Source organism: Harpia harpyja, chromosome 11 (assembly GCF_026419915.1).
Source record: "Harpia harpyja isolate bHarHar1 chromosome 11, bHarHar1 primary haplotype, whole genome shotgun sequence".
Lineage (NCBI taxonomy): Eukaryota > Metazoa > Chordata > Aves > Accipitriformes > Accipitridae > Harpia > Harpia harpyja.
In genome coordinates, this window is record NC_068950.1 from 32,777,082 (window position 1) to 32,795,994 (window position 18,913).

At 40.8% G+C, this 18,913-nt stretch overlaps 1 protein-coding gene across 2 annotated transcripts in view; it reads right to left on the bottom strand.

Moving 5' to 3' along the window:
• ST6GALNAC5 (ST6 N-acetylgalactosaminide alpha-2,6-sialyltransferase 5) overlaps positions 1 to 18,456 on the bottom strand; it is a 75,260-nt gene extending 56,804 nt beyond the window's left edge. Inside the window, exons 1-2 of one of the 2 annotated variants that reach the window (XM_052800521.1) lie at positions 18,160 to 18,456; positions 17,255 to 17,479 (exon numbers count right to left, since the gene is read on the bottom strand). In XM_052800521.1, the coding sequence (XP_052656481.1) occupies positions 17,255 to 17,479; positions 18,160 to 18,225 (291 nt within the window). In that variant the 5' untranslated portion in view covers positions 18,226 to 18,456. The remainder of the gene's footprint in view (positions 1 to 17,254; positions 17,480 to 18,159) is intronic. The other variant, XM_052800520.1, reaches the window with a different exon arrangement.
• Positions 18,457 to 18,913: the final 457 nt, after the last annotated feature.

Here is an 18,913-nt window from a genome sequence, read left to right on the forward strand (position 1 = left end):
ATCAGACAAATGGGTTTTTTTGTTTGCTTTCCTAGCCTTTTTAATACATACAAGTGCTCTTCTCCATTTCCTCAGATTTAGAATAACATATTTAAAAGGCATTCAGGACTCACATTAACATCTAACCAGCAGCAAAACCCGTCACTTCTATTTTATCCCTCTTAGCTTCCTGATTATTAAGTTCTGTTAACTGAAAGACAACACCAGTTCACAAAGATAATCAAGAAGAAAGGTCAGTGGTTTATGAAAGGAAGTTCTGGCCTTTCAGGGCACCACTGGGACTTGAGCTCAGTGCTAGTTTCAAGAATGAAAGACAAAGATTCAGTGTCCGTCAATAGTATAATCCTGGCACTGCTCATAAAACCATACAGATTTCCTCAGATCTGAGGATGACCACTGAAACATCAACCCTCAAATGGGAATTCCTTACAAACGGTCATTGCACAGACACTATCAGAATAACATGTGACAATGAGCATTGCCAAAGTCTGTACTTTATTAAAACCTAGAGCTGTTGATAGAAAAAAAAAGTGTCACTTTCTATAACTGTCACCCTTTAACACAGAGAATCCTAAAAAATGTTTTAAAATAATATAATTATTTCCCCAATCCCAATTCTGTATTAACACTATGGCTCCAATTTCTTCTGCGGCATTCCAAATTCTCGTGCTCCTTTAACAACGAGACCCATATACAAAGATTTTTAGAAACATTCTGTGTAGGAAGGATTTGGGACCTAACAATTATTAGCCCTAGACTGCAGCCTCCCACTCTTTTCCCTAATCTGTATGAATCTGACAGACAGGGCCTGACCCTGCATGCCACTTGCCCTTTCTGTCTTCAAATTTTATTGATCTACAGATTTCAACACTTCAAAGCAGAACCAGGAAATAGTCTATGCACCAACGTAAGAGAGGTGCTCTATTAGATGATCAGCAGCTGATGCTTAGCATCTTGCAGGCCTGCACCCGCAGCACAGGCAGCCTCTGCTAATAACAATTGATTGGGCTGCAGACCTGGGTACTAATCCTGCTTCCACTGATTTCCAGGGGAGAATTCCACAGAGTTTTAGTAGAGGCAAGATTGGGGTCTTTGAGTAACGATATTTCATTCATAGCATTTCCTGACCTTGTATGCCCCTTCCTAGCTCTGCAAAGCTGCATGTGGGAATGGCCTCAGTCAATGCTGTGTTTTTGTTCTCCCAAGAAATACAAAGAGAGAGAAAGTTACAAGAATGTCTGCAAATGTAAGACTGTTAGGTGATGCACAACAAGAAGTGATGGATTATAATAAAGAAAAAAAGAAAGTTGTTTGAGGCTGCCTTCCCTGACAAGAGTCTCCACATCACTTGATGGATTATTTGTCAGGGTTCACCATTTGTGAGTCATGTATCTAGCTTAAGCTACAATGATGTGGCAGGAATATGTGTATTTCAGTGTCTAATCAGAATGGTATGGTCTGTACACCTTCACTCTGAAAGCTGTGCAGTGCAGCTTTTATTGCAATTTAATTATCCATGATAACAGGATTCACTACTTGCAGTTCTCTTCTCCAACTTCCCTAATTTAAATGAGAAGAGCAGAATTGTCTTATCTTTATTTTTACCCTTTGAAAGGGAAGAGAAAAATATTTACTCCTAATCCATAGAAAGCAAAGAAAACTGAGGTCATTCAGACTTCAGCTGCATAATGTTAAGCCAGAAAGAAGACCTTCATTTTTTTCAAAGATGATACTCCATAAACACTATATTTCTGTACCCAGTTGCTCACATCTCACTACTGCTACACAGAAAATAATTGAAACTTTTTATATCTGTATTCTTGTATTCATAATTTTTGTACTTCCTCTTTAGCCTTTGCAAATTTTAGGCAAAGAAAACCAAGGGCTATCTAAACACTAAGCACACAGTGGATGCCCTTACAGTCTACAGAATTTCAGGAGACCTAACTGTTTTCATCTACTAGATCAAAGACAGTCACACCACAAGTGATTTTGCCACAACTCAAGGAAACTCTGGATCAGCATTCATAGAGATGTTAAGGACTGAGCTCACAGTCTAAAGACTACTTCTACCTCTGCTTTTAAAAATGATCTTTCTGGATATATGGCAAGATTTTTCCTGCTCTTCCCAAACTGTTCTTGTTTCACAGGCTTGTGATAGGCTTCATACTCCAAAACTATCAGTCAGGTACTCTATAAAAGAACAACATTTATATTCAAATACATCTTAAATCATCCTATTTGTTGGTGGTCTTCTGCAGTGAGGCAAGGATTTTATTTTTCTTCACACTAAAATATAACAGGATTACATGAACATCCGAAGAGAAATCTGAGATGTGCTATCATGATTCTTCTCCCCATGAATGAAATTCACATATTTGATTTTTAAACAGAGTATATTTTAGTATGTCATATAATACATACCAAATGCACAATATAATACAATATAAAGTATATACCAAATATTTTTAAGGCATAATAAATCAATGAACTTTGTATAAGTAGTTGATGCCAGTATGATGAATACACTGTTTCCCTAAGGACCCAAGGGTGTCTATTTAACGCTGTTCAGTGCCTGTATTTGCACACCCCATTAAAGTTTATTAGAGCCCAAAATACTGTGCAGCCCTGCTGCGCACATCAAATACCAAAATACCATGCTTAGAGAGTTAACCTGCCCCAAGTCACCAGAGCTGCTGCAAAATGCATGTGGTTCAACACACTCTGAAAATCAGTTATTTAAGTGCCTGTGTACTAATTTAGAGTGAGATCTTACTGTCTCAGACATAGTCAATGACACTTTGACAGAACCTGAAAGCCAAAACCAGAAGTGTGGTCTTCAAAAGCCTTGTTCAGCCACCCTCTAAATCTGCACTTAAGGACTGCTCTTTCTGTGCAACTATGATCTGACAGGAGCTAAATCTGGCAGCCTCGTAGGACATCTAACATTGCTACCTATGATGAAATTGGGGGAGTTACACAGTTCGGTAAAACAGATTAGAAAGCTCTTTGGAAAGTTAAAAGGGAATGCTGTAATCTCCAATTTATGTGCTTCTCAAAATATGTGCTTTAACAGCTTCTGGAGCAGGAACTCAAATGCTTTACACACCATTTCCATGTAAGATCCCAAACTCAAGACCACAAACTGTATTCTCTTTTGTTACCTTTTATCTGGGCTAAACCATCCTCCACCATGATCCTGTCCAAGCAGAAGTGCTGGACTGAAAGTGCACTTTAGTATTTTAATGTTGGGCAGCTCTACACCACAGAATAGGTATCTCGAATCCATTTCAGGTGCATAACTCTCCCAATCCACTGTATATAACTTCAGTGTTATATAGAACAAGGTCTGAAATGTCACTTCCAAGCCATGCATGAAAGTCAGGTATCTCAAGTGATTGCTTGTGCACCTATCCAGAGGTTGAGTCCCCCTCGGTTTTCAACACTTCAGCACTTTTCAAACTTCTACCTGAAATTCCTCGTTGGACACCCAAGGTCAAAACTATGGTTTGAACTTTTTTGCTTCACTATCCCCCTATGTCATAAGGAATTAATACTCCAGTCCTTTAAGGCAGGAGTCTCCATTTAATGCTTCTATGGCACTTGGAGATCCTCAGAAGCAAGGTTATATCTAAGTACAAAATATTATTATTTAATGAGTTGAGGGAAAGAACCTCTTGTTTCAGAAAATGGGAAGGTTATATGTGTGTAAAATACAAAAACAGCCACTTGAAACTATATTTGAAGGAGAATGCAAAAGAAAATTGTTACTTGTTGAGGGTTTCTTTTCCTATTATTTCAAAAAATATAGCCTGATTAGAAAAGTACGATTTAGGCATCTACCACACTCGAAAGCTTCTTTGTAGTACATTTTACCTACTGCTTCAACATACAACCCATATCACTTCATTGGATGACTATGTTACCACATTGAATGAGTATTTGCACAAATTGCACTATTTGGCTATTATCAGATAATTATTTAAAAATTCCTCATCCCAAGTTTTAGCTAGGACAACATTAATGAAATGGTACAGACATCCACAGTGAAATGCAAACCTTTGCCACCTATAGCACAATACAGTGGCTCCTTACTACCAGTTTTATACCCTGCTGGGGCTAAAATACTAGCTTTAATCTTTCACAATGAAGCTAACTTTGCCTCCCAGCTTCACCATTCTTTTCATACAGTTTTGTTTCAAGTCTTGCCTTGTCTAAATATGCTGCAACTATAGCACATTTCTTCTTTTGTGACTTAATGTTGTGATTTGAAACAAAAATGTAAGAGCAATTACTGATGTAATAAAACATGAACATACTGTAGGCAACTCTATGGAATTTTAATTAGGAAATGTAGGTTCACAAAATTTCCCGTCCTCCTTTCAGTGAGCTGTCACCCACTGCACATCTTATTTTCATGCATTTAGTATTTTCAACACTTTCTGTCAACTTTGTCTTCATATTTCACAAGCATAAACGTAAAGCAAATTATGATGCTGCTAAATAAGAGCTTGAAATGCAATCTTCTTATAGAAATATGTATGTCTAACAGCTTCTCTTTTTATTGATTGCTCTGTGCAAAAATATGAAGGCGTAAATACTAGGAGAGTTGACTTGGTTTAATTTCTTTGCACTTAGACATGGCCTCAGTCTAAAGAAGGATCTAACCAGACTCTGACAGTTAAAGATTAACAGTCCTGCCATACCAACAGGCTTGACAAAGGAGCTTAACTTAATCCTTAAGGCAGTATAAGATGTCTTATGTGTATTACTGCATAGGAGCACAACTTTAATAAACACAGTGTAACATAATTTTCAGTAGTTTTACTGATGTAAAGTATGGGATATGAAACAACAACAAAAAATTGAAAGATCTATTTGTTTTCCACGGGAAACAAAAAGGAACTAGAAAACTTACTGTTTTTTTAAAGATTACTTTCATTTTTAATTTCAAAGTCTTGGTGCTTTGCACAGACTGGTACACAAAAAAGCAATTTAAATAAAAAAAAGACCAGCAGATGCAACCTCATCATTCACAATCAAGAGGCGATGGGACTACAGCTAAACTGGCTTACACACTGCTCTCTCACAGCTGGTTTTACCTCTGATCTCAGTCACAAGGTTTGTGAGCAATGCACTCAATTTTAAAGTCTTGAGAACTTAACTGTTGGTCCTCGGACTTGGTATGACATGGCTGAGATCATCTCTTGCACCTTCAAGTGGAATTAATCTTCTTCTTTTATTTGCTATAGACTGTGAAAATTAACCACCATACCTGAAAGTTCAAATGTCAGGACACTAATTGTCATGTTAAAATGATTTTTTTCACATTATGCACTACAAATAGAATATGTCATCTTCATAGCACACTGAAAAATACCCCTAGGAAGCGGCATAATTATAAAAAATAATTTCTGAGAAACGTTAAGAAAGCTGATGCATCTTATCATTAATCAATTTATTCTATATGTGTCTGAGAGCACTGATAGAAGCATAATGGCGCTCTCTATTTTTAGCATAAACTCTATTTCTAAGGTGCTCCTAACGCAGCCATTTCACTGTATTCTGTATCAATATGAAACCTCAAAGACAGGTTTTCAGGTCCTCTGATTTGTCTTAAATCTAGATTTGATTTGAAGATACATGCTGTTACAGGTTATATGTATATGTATGCATAGGATATGTTGCTATTCCATCTTGACAGCAGTGAGAGCTCTGATGGAAAGACTGAGAGCCAGCCGCACCTTCTACTGAAGCCCAGGATGCTGCACATTCAGTGTCTTTCATGAGAGTAGAAACATGATCCCTACACTTACAGGTGGGTAACAAGCTGTGCAAAGTCTCAAATCAGCACAGCCGGGAATGAAAGGTGATTCTAAAGCTTCATTTCACTTTCCAGGCCAAAATGTCCACAGGCATAATTAAAGATACCCTGAAAGCTGTTCTGTATTGCACAAATTGCTGCAGATCAAAAGGAATCACTGTGCTGGAAGAAATCAGACACATTAATACCAGAGGTACCCTCCTGGCCCTGATATCCCTCCTCCACATCTACCAGCTGCACAAAGTACCTCATTTATGCCCTTAAACCATCAGTGATACAGTAACACTACTCCTGAGAAAGAATATTCAGCATATCTATAACTAGGTTCATTGCTTCTTTGTGTTGCTACTGAGACATAAAGCAGATAGAGTGAAAGTGAAGAAGTTTTGATTCTACTTGTAAAAAACCAGAGCTTTTGGCTATTCATAAAAATTAAAATGTAAATCAAAATTAAATCTATGAATATGATAATTACATACAGAGAGAGTAACATTAAGGCTCAGCAGTCTTATGTTAGTGAAGATATTACTAAATATCCTATCAGCAAAAATTCTTCATTGACTGAAATTAAGATAGTCATCAACATTTCCAGAGAAACATACATGTTAAGAATACCAGAAAACACAAATGAAAACACAAACATTACAAATTAAATAACCTATGTATATAGAAATAGCCATGTTACAAGCAAGAAAACTCTTAGCTTCATTCTCAAACATGATTTTCTAAAGCAAAGCAATTAAAATATTTTCTTTGATAAGTATGTGCCCAGTGAAAACAGCAGATTTTGTCATAAATGTTGACTTAGATAACTAACTCGTGCTCTGTGAACTTAATTTAGGGTCTCATTTCAAACTTTGAAAACCTGATCCACAACATCATCTATCCTATTAGGCTGCTGTACAAGAGAGAAATGCTGAAAAATAGTCTTTTTTGTTAATTGTAGTAAACATGTGTCAATCTAATGACCAAAATTTAAGTACCAAGAGTACTGTGAGGTAAGTAAGACTTCTGACTGAGCACTGAGAAATGTGCAATTGTACAATAAATCTGAAGGTTGCAGTTATATTCTCCAACTGTATTAGGTAGGGAATTCTTGGTGGTGTGGCAGAAGACTGAAAACACTCCTCTGGAGCAGGGTTAGGAAACCATTAGGGTATGGACTAGCAGGTTTTTGTAGGGAGATGCAATCAAATACTGACCATGCTCCGTACAACTGACCACAAGCAAGCTCTGCCCACGTGTCAAGATTGTAGGACACAGAAAAGCTCTATGATGTAAGCTACATAACCAAACTAAATATGCTGCTTGAGCCCAAGATAATAAACCCTGCCTCTCAGTCAAGCTTATTAGTTCTGGCTTAGCAACATGCTAACTGCAGCTACTCAGCTGCCAGAGCAGAGCCGGTGCATCTCCAACCAGCTCAAAGGGAGGACAGAGCATGCTCTTGTCTGCTGGCAAAATCCCATATAGACATATGCTTAGACATCATGTCAGCTGGCACTCGGCAAGAGGGGGGAAACCCTTACTGAAGTGCTGGTTATTATGTATAGTCCCATTCATGTCCGAGGTAGTTCTCATGGATAACGTGAGCAATATTATAACAAACTGTCTCAGTCTTTCTAAGGCCCATGAATCACTATTAAAAACAGAAAGAAATCCAGAGCAGTGTTACAAAGAGAATACATAACTAGATGAACAAATGGAAATAGCAGCAACTTTGCCATAGGTTTTTAATTTGTAAAATGTATTTTGGATAGTCATCAATAATATCAATAATGACCATTTTATGGAATATAAGAAATATAAGAATATAAGAAAGAAATCATCTAAATAAAACACAAAGTGTTTTGTTATGTTTTGTTTTTAAAAAAGAGGAGTTTACCTACAATCTTCCAGGCACAGGCAGATGAGCTGAGGAAGGACGGGCAGTATTAACTCTGCACCACTCTGGCAGCTGCAGTCAGACCACTGGCTGTATTTTGAGGTTTTATGATCCTATTTTAGAGTCAACCAATATGCTGAGATGTGTAAAACTAATCCTTTTACAGTAGCATTAGGAATAAAATGGACAGCAACAAAATTTAGGAGCACGTTTGTCATTATTCTAATATCCAAGCATGAAATTTAACCAGTCTGAAGGACTGACCCAAAGATGCCATACTGAAAGCTAAAGCAGAGCAGGGAAGGGACAACATAGGTTGTGCAACAGCACATACTCCCTGTCAGTCTCTGTGCTCTCCATAAAGACTGAGGGCAAGGTTGGGAGAGCACCACTTCCATACATTTGGCCAAAAGCTTTCTCATAAGAACTGTGGACAAGTCTTGGAAATCATGATGTTTTCTAAACGTATCTTCGCTGTGGCCAAATGTTTAATCTCTTCAAACACAAGGTGTATATAATTTGGAAGGCTAGAGTTAAAGAACAGCTAGCATTTCAAATGCAGCTTCAGTCCCTGGCACTGCACTTGAGAATTGTCCAGAAATGTTTTGGGCATGTCTGTACCGCCATGCCTTAGACATGCCATGTAGCTTCAGCCTATCCCGACCCTGAATGCCACAGAAAGCACAGTGCGGAGCCAGCCCAGCTCCGGAAGAAATGTAGGTGCCAAAGGTCAGGATTTACTTGCTCAGATACAGTGTGACTATTCTGCTTTCAAACTCGAGCTAACAAGGCTGTCTCGAACTACACTAGGTAGACTTATTGACCCAGCCTCCACTAGCTTTGGGATCTCTGCATCACACTTTATTAGCCCGTAACCATGTGCTACCTCCCTGTCAGTTGCCTCGATTATGTGCTTCCTCAGATGCTTATGTTTCGCACAAGTCACAAGGGTGAATTTCAGTGAAACAGAATAAAACTGTCTATCCACAGAGAATGCAGTGCAGGCGAGAAAGTTTAGAAGGTAATGAGCCTGAATGTAACTCATGTCACTATCTACAAAACACAGACTGGTGTCTCAAACTGGGAGAAAAGGTTTTAACCTCATGCAGGCAAACTAGTAAGTAGCATGTACTTGGTGATGAATGCAGTCTCTAGAAGCCTATTTCTCAGCCAGCCATTTCTTAAGCATAACAATAGTCCTTTAACTTCCTGTGCACAAAGCTTGATACAGATGTATATTTGCACAAACTCGCACTGTTGAATTTTTCTTTGCCTTAGAGATAACTTTTAGACTGATGCTCTGCTGAGCGTTAATACATCTACTTTTATGACCTGCTATAGCTGAGGGCAAGATATATTCTAATTTAATACTGTCCAACAGTACAAAATTTACAGAGTATTTTGTTTCTGCAATATTAACATCATGCCAATACCTGACGAAGCTAATAACATACTAAAATCAAAATACAGTATTTGCTAAACAAAAATGCTTATTCCAAATGTAGTGACTGTTTACTGAGAAACATTCTCCTCCTCTTTTCCACGTTATTTCTTACTAAGCCATCCATTCTGTAATGGAAATTTTTCTAGAGCTGCAATGAATTCTTAACGTGTTGTATTTGACAATGAAGTACACATTTACATATTCTTGTTCTGTGTTACTTACAACAGTCCAGATTATTAAATCTGAATTAAGACAACCTGATCTATGCTGCCTGTATACCATATAAACCCATTGTTGCTCCCTTTTCTTGGACAATGAACATTTTGCGCTAGTTCACTGTCATTGTGAAAAAATACTCTAGTAATCTACTAAATACATCAGTTTGCCCCCTCCATATTTTATAATAACCCAATCTTATTCTGAAGTTTTCTTACAAGGTCTTCAGTAAGAATCTAGTATTTATTATTGCACTTAATACACATTGTGCTTCTCTTACATTGTATGTTTCTCTGAATACAGTCCAGGCACTAACAGTGTTACCAGATTTGCCTAACTTCAGTTCAAATGTGGTATATTGTCTATAGGAATGCGTACGTGTTTCTCAGCGCCCAACTCTGTCTTTCATGTAACACCATCAAGGGGCACCTCAGAACTCCACTTCTCCATTTGTTTTTCGCACTTCTGTTGCAAACAGACTCTCTGAAGGCAGAAGGTTTCAGCTTTGACTTGTCCCCTCACTTCCTATGTGACTCTTAACTGTATTTGGATATTTTCAGAATGACAATGGAGAACAATTAATAGCAGTTTCTGAACTGAAAATATTTGCTTTTCCAGCTGATAGCAAACTTCAGTAATTAACCTGGTCTTAACACTTTAAGCTTTAACTATTAGAGCAAAAGAGTGATGACTAATGGAGATTGCTTAGGGATGAGGTGAAACAGAGTGAAGTGAAACATCATGATGCTTCACCTCACCTTCAAAGTAGCTTTTGTGCTGTCACATCTGCTTATATCAGCACCAAACGACTGCTGATTTGATCATAATTGCCCTAATTAGAAGTTCAATTAATACACTGAGTTCTTTGTATCAATGCCACCTCAGCATCAAGGATGTGCATACGGAGCATTACTGAGCAATACAGGTTAAACTAATAAGGAAGGTCACCGGGAAAAGGAAACTACCTGCAGTCTATTGTTCTGAGGATATCACATAGTTAGGATGACACTCAATATCCACTTATGCCCCAGGACAAGCAGAAAGGGAGAACTTAAGGAACTCTATTGAGAGATATCCATCAGCTGTGAACAAAAATTACATTTCCTGTCATTGAAAATCTCATTTAGTTCAGACTTGCTTCCACTAAGGATTAAAACCCTTCAAAAGAACACTTTGTCTTCACAGGAAGATGAAAATAGCCTAAAATGCTCATAGTGAAAGACTGAGTGAAAAAAGTGCACAGTATGGTAACTTTAAATGGTTATCAAATATAATATACTTCAGCACATACTAGAAATATAAATGTGGTCATTGAAACTAATGATGAAAATGAAAAGAAAAAAAAAAATTAAGGGGTTTTGCATGAGAGAGGCAAATCTCACTAGCAGACAAAGTGTCACCAATTCCCTGCCTGGAAGTATTTTGCATATCCATCGAAGTAAGAATTTTGCATGTTCACAAAAGAAGATAGGGAAGCAGACAAGGGAAACAGACAGGAGCCACTTATTAAAATATGATGCATAGGATATTCATAAAACAGAAAAGAGCATATTTACTGATTCTTCACTTTTCACAATTCAGGATAAAGGCTATAATCCAGAATCAATCAAAAAACAGAAGCGCAAAATAAATAACAACATCTTCATGCTTCTGCAATTTTTCTTCTACAAAGAAAGAAAAAAAGAACTTTGTCTTAGTTGTAAAAACAAGATAACATATTATGACCAATTTCACGGTATCAGATATTGCTATGAGATGTGACTTTTTCAAAATGTGAGAAAATTAAAACACAATTCTGCATTAACTGTCATGACCTAACCATCTACCTACTATTTATGTTTGTACTGAAATCAATCATCAAGATTTTGTGATACAGTCTCTGAAATAATCTTTTTGCTTCAGTTTCTAGGAAAGAATAAAGCTACATCACAAAATGTCACAAATTACACGGGACAAGATCTTCACCTGGTACAAACTCCAATACTTTCTCAGTTTTCGGTATAACAACAATGATTTACTCTCCTTTATCTTCTCAATAACCAGGAAATTATCAGAACACAGCTAGCTTGTGGCTGGGTAGTTTTTTATGCATCACGTTACATGAATGAATGTAATAACACCACCAAACATCTTTCAATTTTCAGGGACATCTGAATATTTAATAGTACCTGTACTCTTTTTAGACAATTCTTTTAAGCAACAGGTCCTGACTTCTGCCTGGAGTCACTACCTCTACTAGTTAGATTTCACCTTTAATGGCACTTATTTTAGAAAGAATTAGGTAACAGTGATAACTGTAAAATATTACTTGTTTTTATTATCCTGACAGCTAACATTTGCATTCTCTCTCAAGCAGACGTTGGAGTCAGAATTCTATAAAAAATTTGTCCAACTACTGAATATGGCCTTTTTCATAAAATAAATGCATAAACTGCACAGCTAACTGATACCTATATGTAAACATTTGAAAATATTTCAAGGTATTCTGTGTAGGAACAGTAACAGGCTAGCACTACTGGTTCTTTGCAGAGGTGTCAAGCAACCTGGGAAACAGGAAAATGTACCATCATTTCATATCATTGTTGTGTGCTCTGTATTGCACACTAGGTATTATCATCTAGTGCACACAGAAACTGCTAAAAATTTTAGACAAGGGTCATCACAATGAATGAATCCAGCATTATGATTTGTTAGGCTGAAAAAGCATACTACTGCAGTAGCTCAAAAGCAAGAGAATATAAATGACAAGATAGTCATTATTCAAATGTTGGGTAAATCTGGTAAAACAATTGTCTCTGCTCTGTGCATGTGGATATTCAGTTACATTCTCCAACTGTCATGGTCCTAATTTTTTTTTTTTTAGCTCTTATCAACTTTATGAGTGTTTTAATGAACCTACAGCTCACCAGTGTAAAAGGTAACTACAGTACCTCAAAATAAAAAAAAAAAGCCAAGACACCAACAAAACACTGAACAGGGGGCTTTTTGGACTCACATCTTGCCTGGATCTCTGACAGATGGAAGTGTCCCCCAGCAAGGTTATTCTAGAATAAAGTCTCCCCCTTGTGGATCTCTCACATAATAAAAGCTCCATCAAATACTCAATTGCATAATAAAGTCTGTGCTCCTTCCTTTGCAGGTAAGAATTTCAGAGGCAAATAGGAACATATAATGAAATCACGGTACATGGCTTACTTCAACTCAGTGGGCTCAATCCCACCTCAGGCAAGACAAGCTGTTTTGTTGTAAGATACCTTATGATTCTGTGATAAATTCATTTGAAAGACACTAAAACCCTCAAAATAATTTAATTCCTTCCCATCTCGACATCAGTTAGTTATGAAGGTTGGTTTAGTGACCCCCCACAAACTATTCAGCCCCAAACCATCGACGGTTTAACTATTTAGGTAAAAATTCAAATTCCAAACTCTTTCTCACTAATACTTATTAAAAAGAACATAAAATATGGCAAGATTTCCCCCCCTATTTTATTTGCACAAAGTTTACTATCCTGGAAAAAATAGTTTCATCCCAGAACAACTTAGCGTGCCTCAGAGATTAAGGAGCTATAGCACTATTTGCAGAATGACTCTTCCTCAAACACTTCATTAACTACACTATTCTCTGATCTCCATTAATTTAAAGGGATCACAAAGATTTCTTTGCATATGATAATTCACATTATCATAAATTAAGAAATCATTGTGATCACTTAAATTATCATGTTGATCTCAACGCTCTCTTAAGGTATTTAAACATAGTTCTAATAAATCATATACTTTGTCTGCAAGATCGATTTATTTCTTTATTTATTTTCTAAGAAACAAAATCCTTGATGGCTTGAAATATTATTCAAATACACACGTGACAAACTCATATTTTATTCGCAGTACCAACTGTTGAGTCAATACTGGGTAAAAAGCTTTTTAACTATCCAGAGACATGTTCTCACATTCATTTCAGAATAGTAATATAATGGTTAAATATTTATTTCTTGCAAGTTCTGGAACAGTGCTAGGTTTCCTGCTTTCATTAACAGTCTCTTATTTGTATGCAGTAATTGCTTTAAAAATATTAGCATTGTCATTTCTTGCTAGCACTATGATAAATCAACAGAAAGTCTTATCCCCATGCCTCCCCACAGAAGAGCATAATTCTGCTTCCCTCGATGCCAGTGACAAAACCTCTTTAATTTCAGGATTACACTCAAAGAATTCATGAGAGATGTTAGTTTGACAGTCTGGGAATCTTGTCCTTTCTAATTGCAGAACAGATGCAATAGCTAAGAAGTGCTACACTCTGCCAATGTTCCTCTGTAGGAATCAACAGCTCCTTGAACTAGAAGGGTAGCTGCTACTTCTCCACCTCGTTTCAGTCCTTGACCTCTCAATAGCAACTATCAGCAAACCACGTTTTCTGTTCCAAATATGGGAGTTTTAAGGATATAAACATCTGGCTATTAAGAACAAAAAAAGATACCATTCATTCATTTCAAACATCCATCAACAATGACTGTCAACTGCTGTTGACCTGGGACACGCAGAGGCAAAATGCCAAGAACCAACCTCTGAATCCACTGCATTTCTGAATTTTCTTGTTTTAAGAGTTCAGTTCAAAAAACCTGAAGTTCACACTGCTAAACTGCAAAAGGCTGCTAAAGCTAAGAACATGAGTTCTGATCTCTGCTGCTTGATTCAGGGAAAAATGGGCTTGCAGAAACCATGAAGGCAAAGCACTAAGAAACAAAACATCGCAAATCTGACAAAGTGACAAGAGACTCCTGCAAAAAGACTCTTCAACACAGTAAAAAGAATATTATGTATTTTAGCCGTATTCTCAGAGACTGCCTGCTTATCTTGCCAGGATGGATGAGGAACTACAATTCTTAGTGAATATAAAATAAAAGAAGGAAAATAATTGGTAATGACAATATTGCAAGCTATATTTCAAAATCATTGGCACTTGACTAAGTACCTTGATTTTCTGGCAAATAGCCTCCATACATGATCACCCAGTACTACTAAATGAGCTGTATTATTGCTAGTAGTGACAGACATTTTTAACACATGATATTTCCCAATGTGGACAATTGTTAAATTTCATCCCTGAAGAGAAATGTCTATACTACCATACAACACAACTTCTGTATGTGTCAATACTCATATTGTAATTATGGATTAATAATAACTTCAGTACTTATCATATAGCTTCTACATATGTGTGCATACTTACTCTAATTAAATGCATCAGAATGGGTACAACACCACAAACATGAAACTAGATTTTCCTGTTAAAGCAAACTAAGGGATCCAGAAACGAAGTCTTTCTAGAGTTAAGACCATGTTTCAGCTCCTAGATCTGAATGATCCAGACATTTAGTCTACTGCTAACTGTCATTCATGCATGAACACATACCAAGGATGAATTTTGTATAACGGTCATTCAGCTTCAGGTCATTCAACCTGACAGATAATCCCAAGATTCTATATAAGAAATTAAGAAAGCTGTATTGTGAAAAATCTACCATCCATTGTCATTTCACACCATGAACTCTTTGCCATCAAAATAACGCGTACCATTGCTGAAGTCATTCCTCCCTTACCTTTCCAAGCCTGTTGTCCTCATACAACAGGTACTTTTAATCTCCTTCCAGACCTCCCTGTCTCTTCAAATATCATGTCCTTCTCACAGCTGCAGAATTTTATCTTGCTCCCCTCTTGCAGCTCTCCCAATACTCCTTAAACTTCACCAATTCCTTCATTTTCTCTCACTTTGGGCTGGACTTTTATGCTGCTTGCTATTCAAGCTGTCTTCTCTGCAGTCTCCAGTGTCCCACCCAAAAAACCACATTCTCTGAAAATTTTTCACCATTTCTCAGTTCTTGCAATCTCTCTCCCTATTCTCATCATCACCGATCCTGCATCCTTCTTTTTCCAAACCATTAATACCTGCCATCTTTTGCATTCTCCATTTTTTATTCTGCAGGAAACCTATATATTCTAGGATTGTAAGTCCATGTTAAATATATGGGTCTGTTAAATTACTAAAACAAACACACTATTAAGAGTCAAAGCCCTTCTCTTCCCCATCATCTCCTTATGATAATACAGTGTGCTCACTGCTCTGTATACCACAGTGGCACAGCTCTCTGCATGATCTCATGTGCATTAAAATAAGACAAAGCAAGCTGGGAACACAGCAGGGACTGCACAATCTTCTTTTGACCCACAGAAGTTATGTGAAAAAGTTATTAAACCTTCAGCAGATTATTACTGTGAGGCATGAGCTATGTGAAATGAAATTCAGAAATGGAGTATCTGTGGGTTTGGGGCCATATTACAATATATTAAAAAGCCAGAGGATCAGCTTTCTCCAAAACACAGGAAAACATTAAAGTTACCCTATAAAATAATAAACACAGAAGAGTGATTTTAAGTATGTTCTCTTAATGAGGGGTGTTTGGGAGACCTGAGAAACCAACATAAGGGGTTACCAGTGTCAGAAGGCTACTCACATATACACCCTAAAAAACCCACAGATGCCTTTTCAAGTATTACTGCTTACAAAAATAGTGTGCATGTATATCTACACCTCATCACAACAGCCATGTTCAAGAAGAACGAAAGAATTACAAGAGAATACCTCACACAGTAGGAAGCCCCATGGCCAAACCTGCTTTTTCTATACAGACATTACATTTGAGAATTTCCAGAAGAACCATGTAAGAAAGCAAATAAAGCCTGCAAGGGACCATCATGAGCTATTTTTCTGTGTTAAGAGCCCTACAGATAACTCTTGCATAGAAAGTGAAGCCAGAAGAAACAATAAAAATCTCTGTATATCAAAGTCACTAGTCTTCACACAGTACCTCTAAACTGAGCCCAGTAACTTGTTTGACAACATATCTTTCAGAAAGATGTCAGTCTGAATGTGAAAACATGAGAAAGTTGAGAATCCTCACTTCCCTTGCTTATTTTTTACAATAAATTTTTACTGCAAGAAGTGTGCGTACTGAACATTATCTGGGGTTTTGGCAGAGAGGGTCCTTGGAGTTTCCAGGTAAATGCAACAAATTGAACACTACACAAGGAGTAGAGGAATCTGCCTTCTGAGAAAACTACTGAAGCTCGAGTATCTCTTCAGCATCGATGTGCCACCTTGCTCACTTTATGTCATTACGTCTGTCCTGTGAGATATCAAAGCTTAGTCTGCCTATCTCTGGTAAACAGGTATTACAGTCTGACAATCCAGCCTGGTAATTCCCGTGTCAAGGGGAGGGACATCATTTTATTCACCATTAAAGAGGTGCCCCCAATTTCTAGAATGGAGACTATGGTAGACAACTTCTGCTTCCCAGAAGAAGGATGAAAAGGTCATTTGTGCAGGAGATGCAGTTCTCTTTGGCTTCCCAAGACAGAATGAGCTAAGAATAAACACCTACCTATTGACTTTTCCTTCCAGTAACTGAACTTCCTTCCTTAACCCTTCCTGATACCCTCATAAACATACATTTGTAGTGTACCTCTAGCATCCAACACCAGGAACAAAACACTTCACCCTCCATCTTCTCCTGGGCAAGGAAGGAGCTAACCGACACTCCACAAAGGCCTAACTGCAGGCTGGACACCGGGTCCTGACCCCGTTAATCCATGCACTCGGGGCCAAGTGCAACGGCACCCGAAGGCTGCAGAAGCCAGCCCCGACAGCGAGGCAGCCAGGGCACCGCGATCCCGCCGAGGGGGACCGGCCATCTCACGGAGGGCAGGAAGGAGAGCTTTGCAGGTACAGGGTCAGGTGTCCCCTTGGGAGGACGGGGCAGCGCGGTGCCCGCGGCTGCCCCGAGCGACGGGCGAGAGGCGCGGCCCCGCGACCGGAGGAGGCTCACCTTGTGCTCCAGGACGCTGATGTAGCCCTCCAGTAGGCCAGCCCCGACGGGGAGCGCCGGGTGGTGCTGGCCGTGTCCCGGCGGGCGGCTGGGCACCGCCGCCACCTGCTGCTGCTGCCGCCGCCGCGGCTCCGGGTGGCCCCCGCCGCCGCCGATGCCGCCGTACATGAGCAACAAGCTGGTGCACATGGTGGTGAGCGCCAAGCAGACGGCCAGCCCGTGGCGCTGCGGGGGGCAGAGAGAGAGGCGGCTCAGCGCCGCGGGGCAGCGAGCTCCCCCCGCCGCGGGGCCCAGCGGGGCGCACCGCTCCCCGCCGGCGCACTCGCGGCGCCCGCAAGTTTCACGCCGCCAGAGACCCGGCGAAAGTGCGAGGAGGGAGCTGGGGAACCCCCTCCTTCCTCCGCCTGCCCCCTCGACAGCCCGCTCCCCTGCGTGCCTCCCTTCCTCCCTCCCTCGCTCTCCCCCAGCCCTGCTTCCTGCCTCTTCTCCCCTCTGCGTTGCCTGCTCCTCCGCGCCTCTCATTTCCCATGCAGGCGTCCCCTTTTGGGCATCTCATCCGTGCATTTTAGCGAGTGTTGGGGATTATAGCGCTCCCCCCTCCCCGCGCAGCTACCTCCAGCCTCGTCCTTAAGGCAGATCGGATTTCTATGCGCTCCTTAAAACGCACACACGCACAAAACCCCCAAACCACGAGCAACACGAATAAAAGAAAGCAGGCGGAAAGTTCTTCGCCGCCGCCGGCGGCGTTTTGTTAGCCTTCGCGCGATCCCGAAGAGCCGCGGGGTTGCAGCCCGGGGAAGGCTGGAGCGTGTGCAGGGTGCCCGGGGCAGCCCCGCTCCGCTCCGCGCCGCTTCTCTCCTCCCCGCCGCCGGAGCCGGGATGAGCAGTGCCAACAATGCACTTACCATCAGGGTCTTCATTTTGTGCGCCTCCCGGCCGCCAGTCCTCCCGCTCCCCGCTAGGCTCGGCATGGCGGGGAAGCCGCAGACATGGCTCGGCCAGGGAAGCGCCGCCGTGGCGGGGATTAGGGGGAAATTACACCCGGCCGGACCCTCGGAGCCTGCCAGAGCCGGGTCCTCGGCTGCCCCGCCTGCCTCCGCCCCCGCCTCCGCCTCCTCCTGCCGGCGCAGCGGCGGCTTCAGGGCAGGTGGAAGTTAACTTCTGCCTCCCCCTCGGCCGCGCCGCTCCGCCGGCGAGCCCGCGCCTCGGCGGCGCCGGGGGAGGGGGCGGCGAGCGGCGGGGATCGCCGCGGCGAGCACCGCGCCCCCGGCGGGCACCGGGCGGGCGGCGCCTCTCCGGCCCCCGGCGGGCACCGGGCGGGCGGCGCCCCTCCGGCCCGCGGTGGGCACCGGGCGAGCGGGCACCGGGCGGACGGCGCCCCTCCGGCCCGCGGTGGGCGCCGGGCGAGCGGGCAGGGGCTCCCTCCCCCGGCCCAGGCTTCTGTCCTGCTTGCAGCACCGGGGCACGACCCTCACATTACACTGTTTGTATTTTTCCCTAGCGGAAAATTCGTCATTTTCCCACCGCTAGCCGGGTTTCTTGAAGCTGGTAGCATTCAGGCAACACTTCAAATTCACGGTAGTAAAAAAATCCACGCCCTCAACTCCTCGTGCGGCGCTAGCAGCACCCTCTCTCGCACGATCTTTCCGAAGCCCTAAA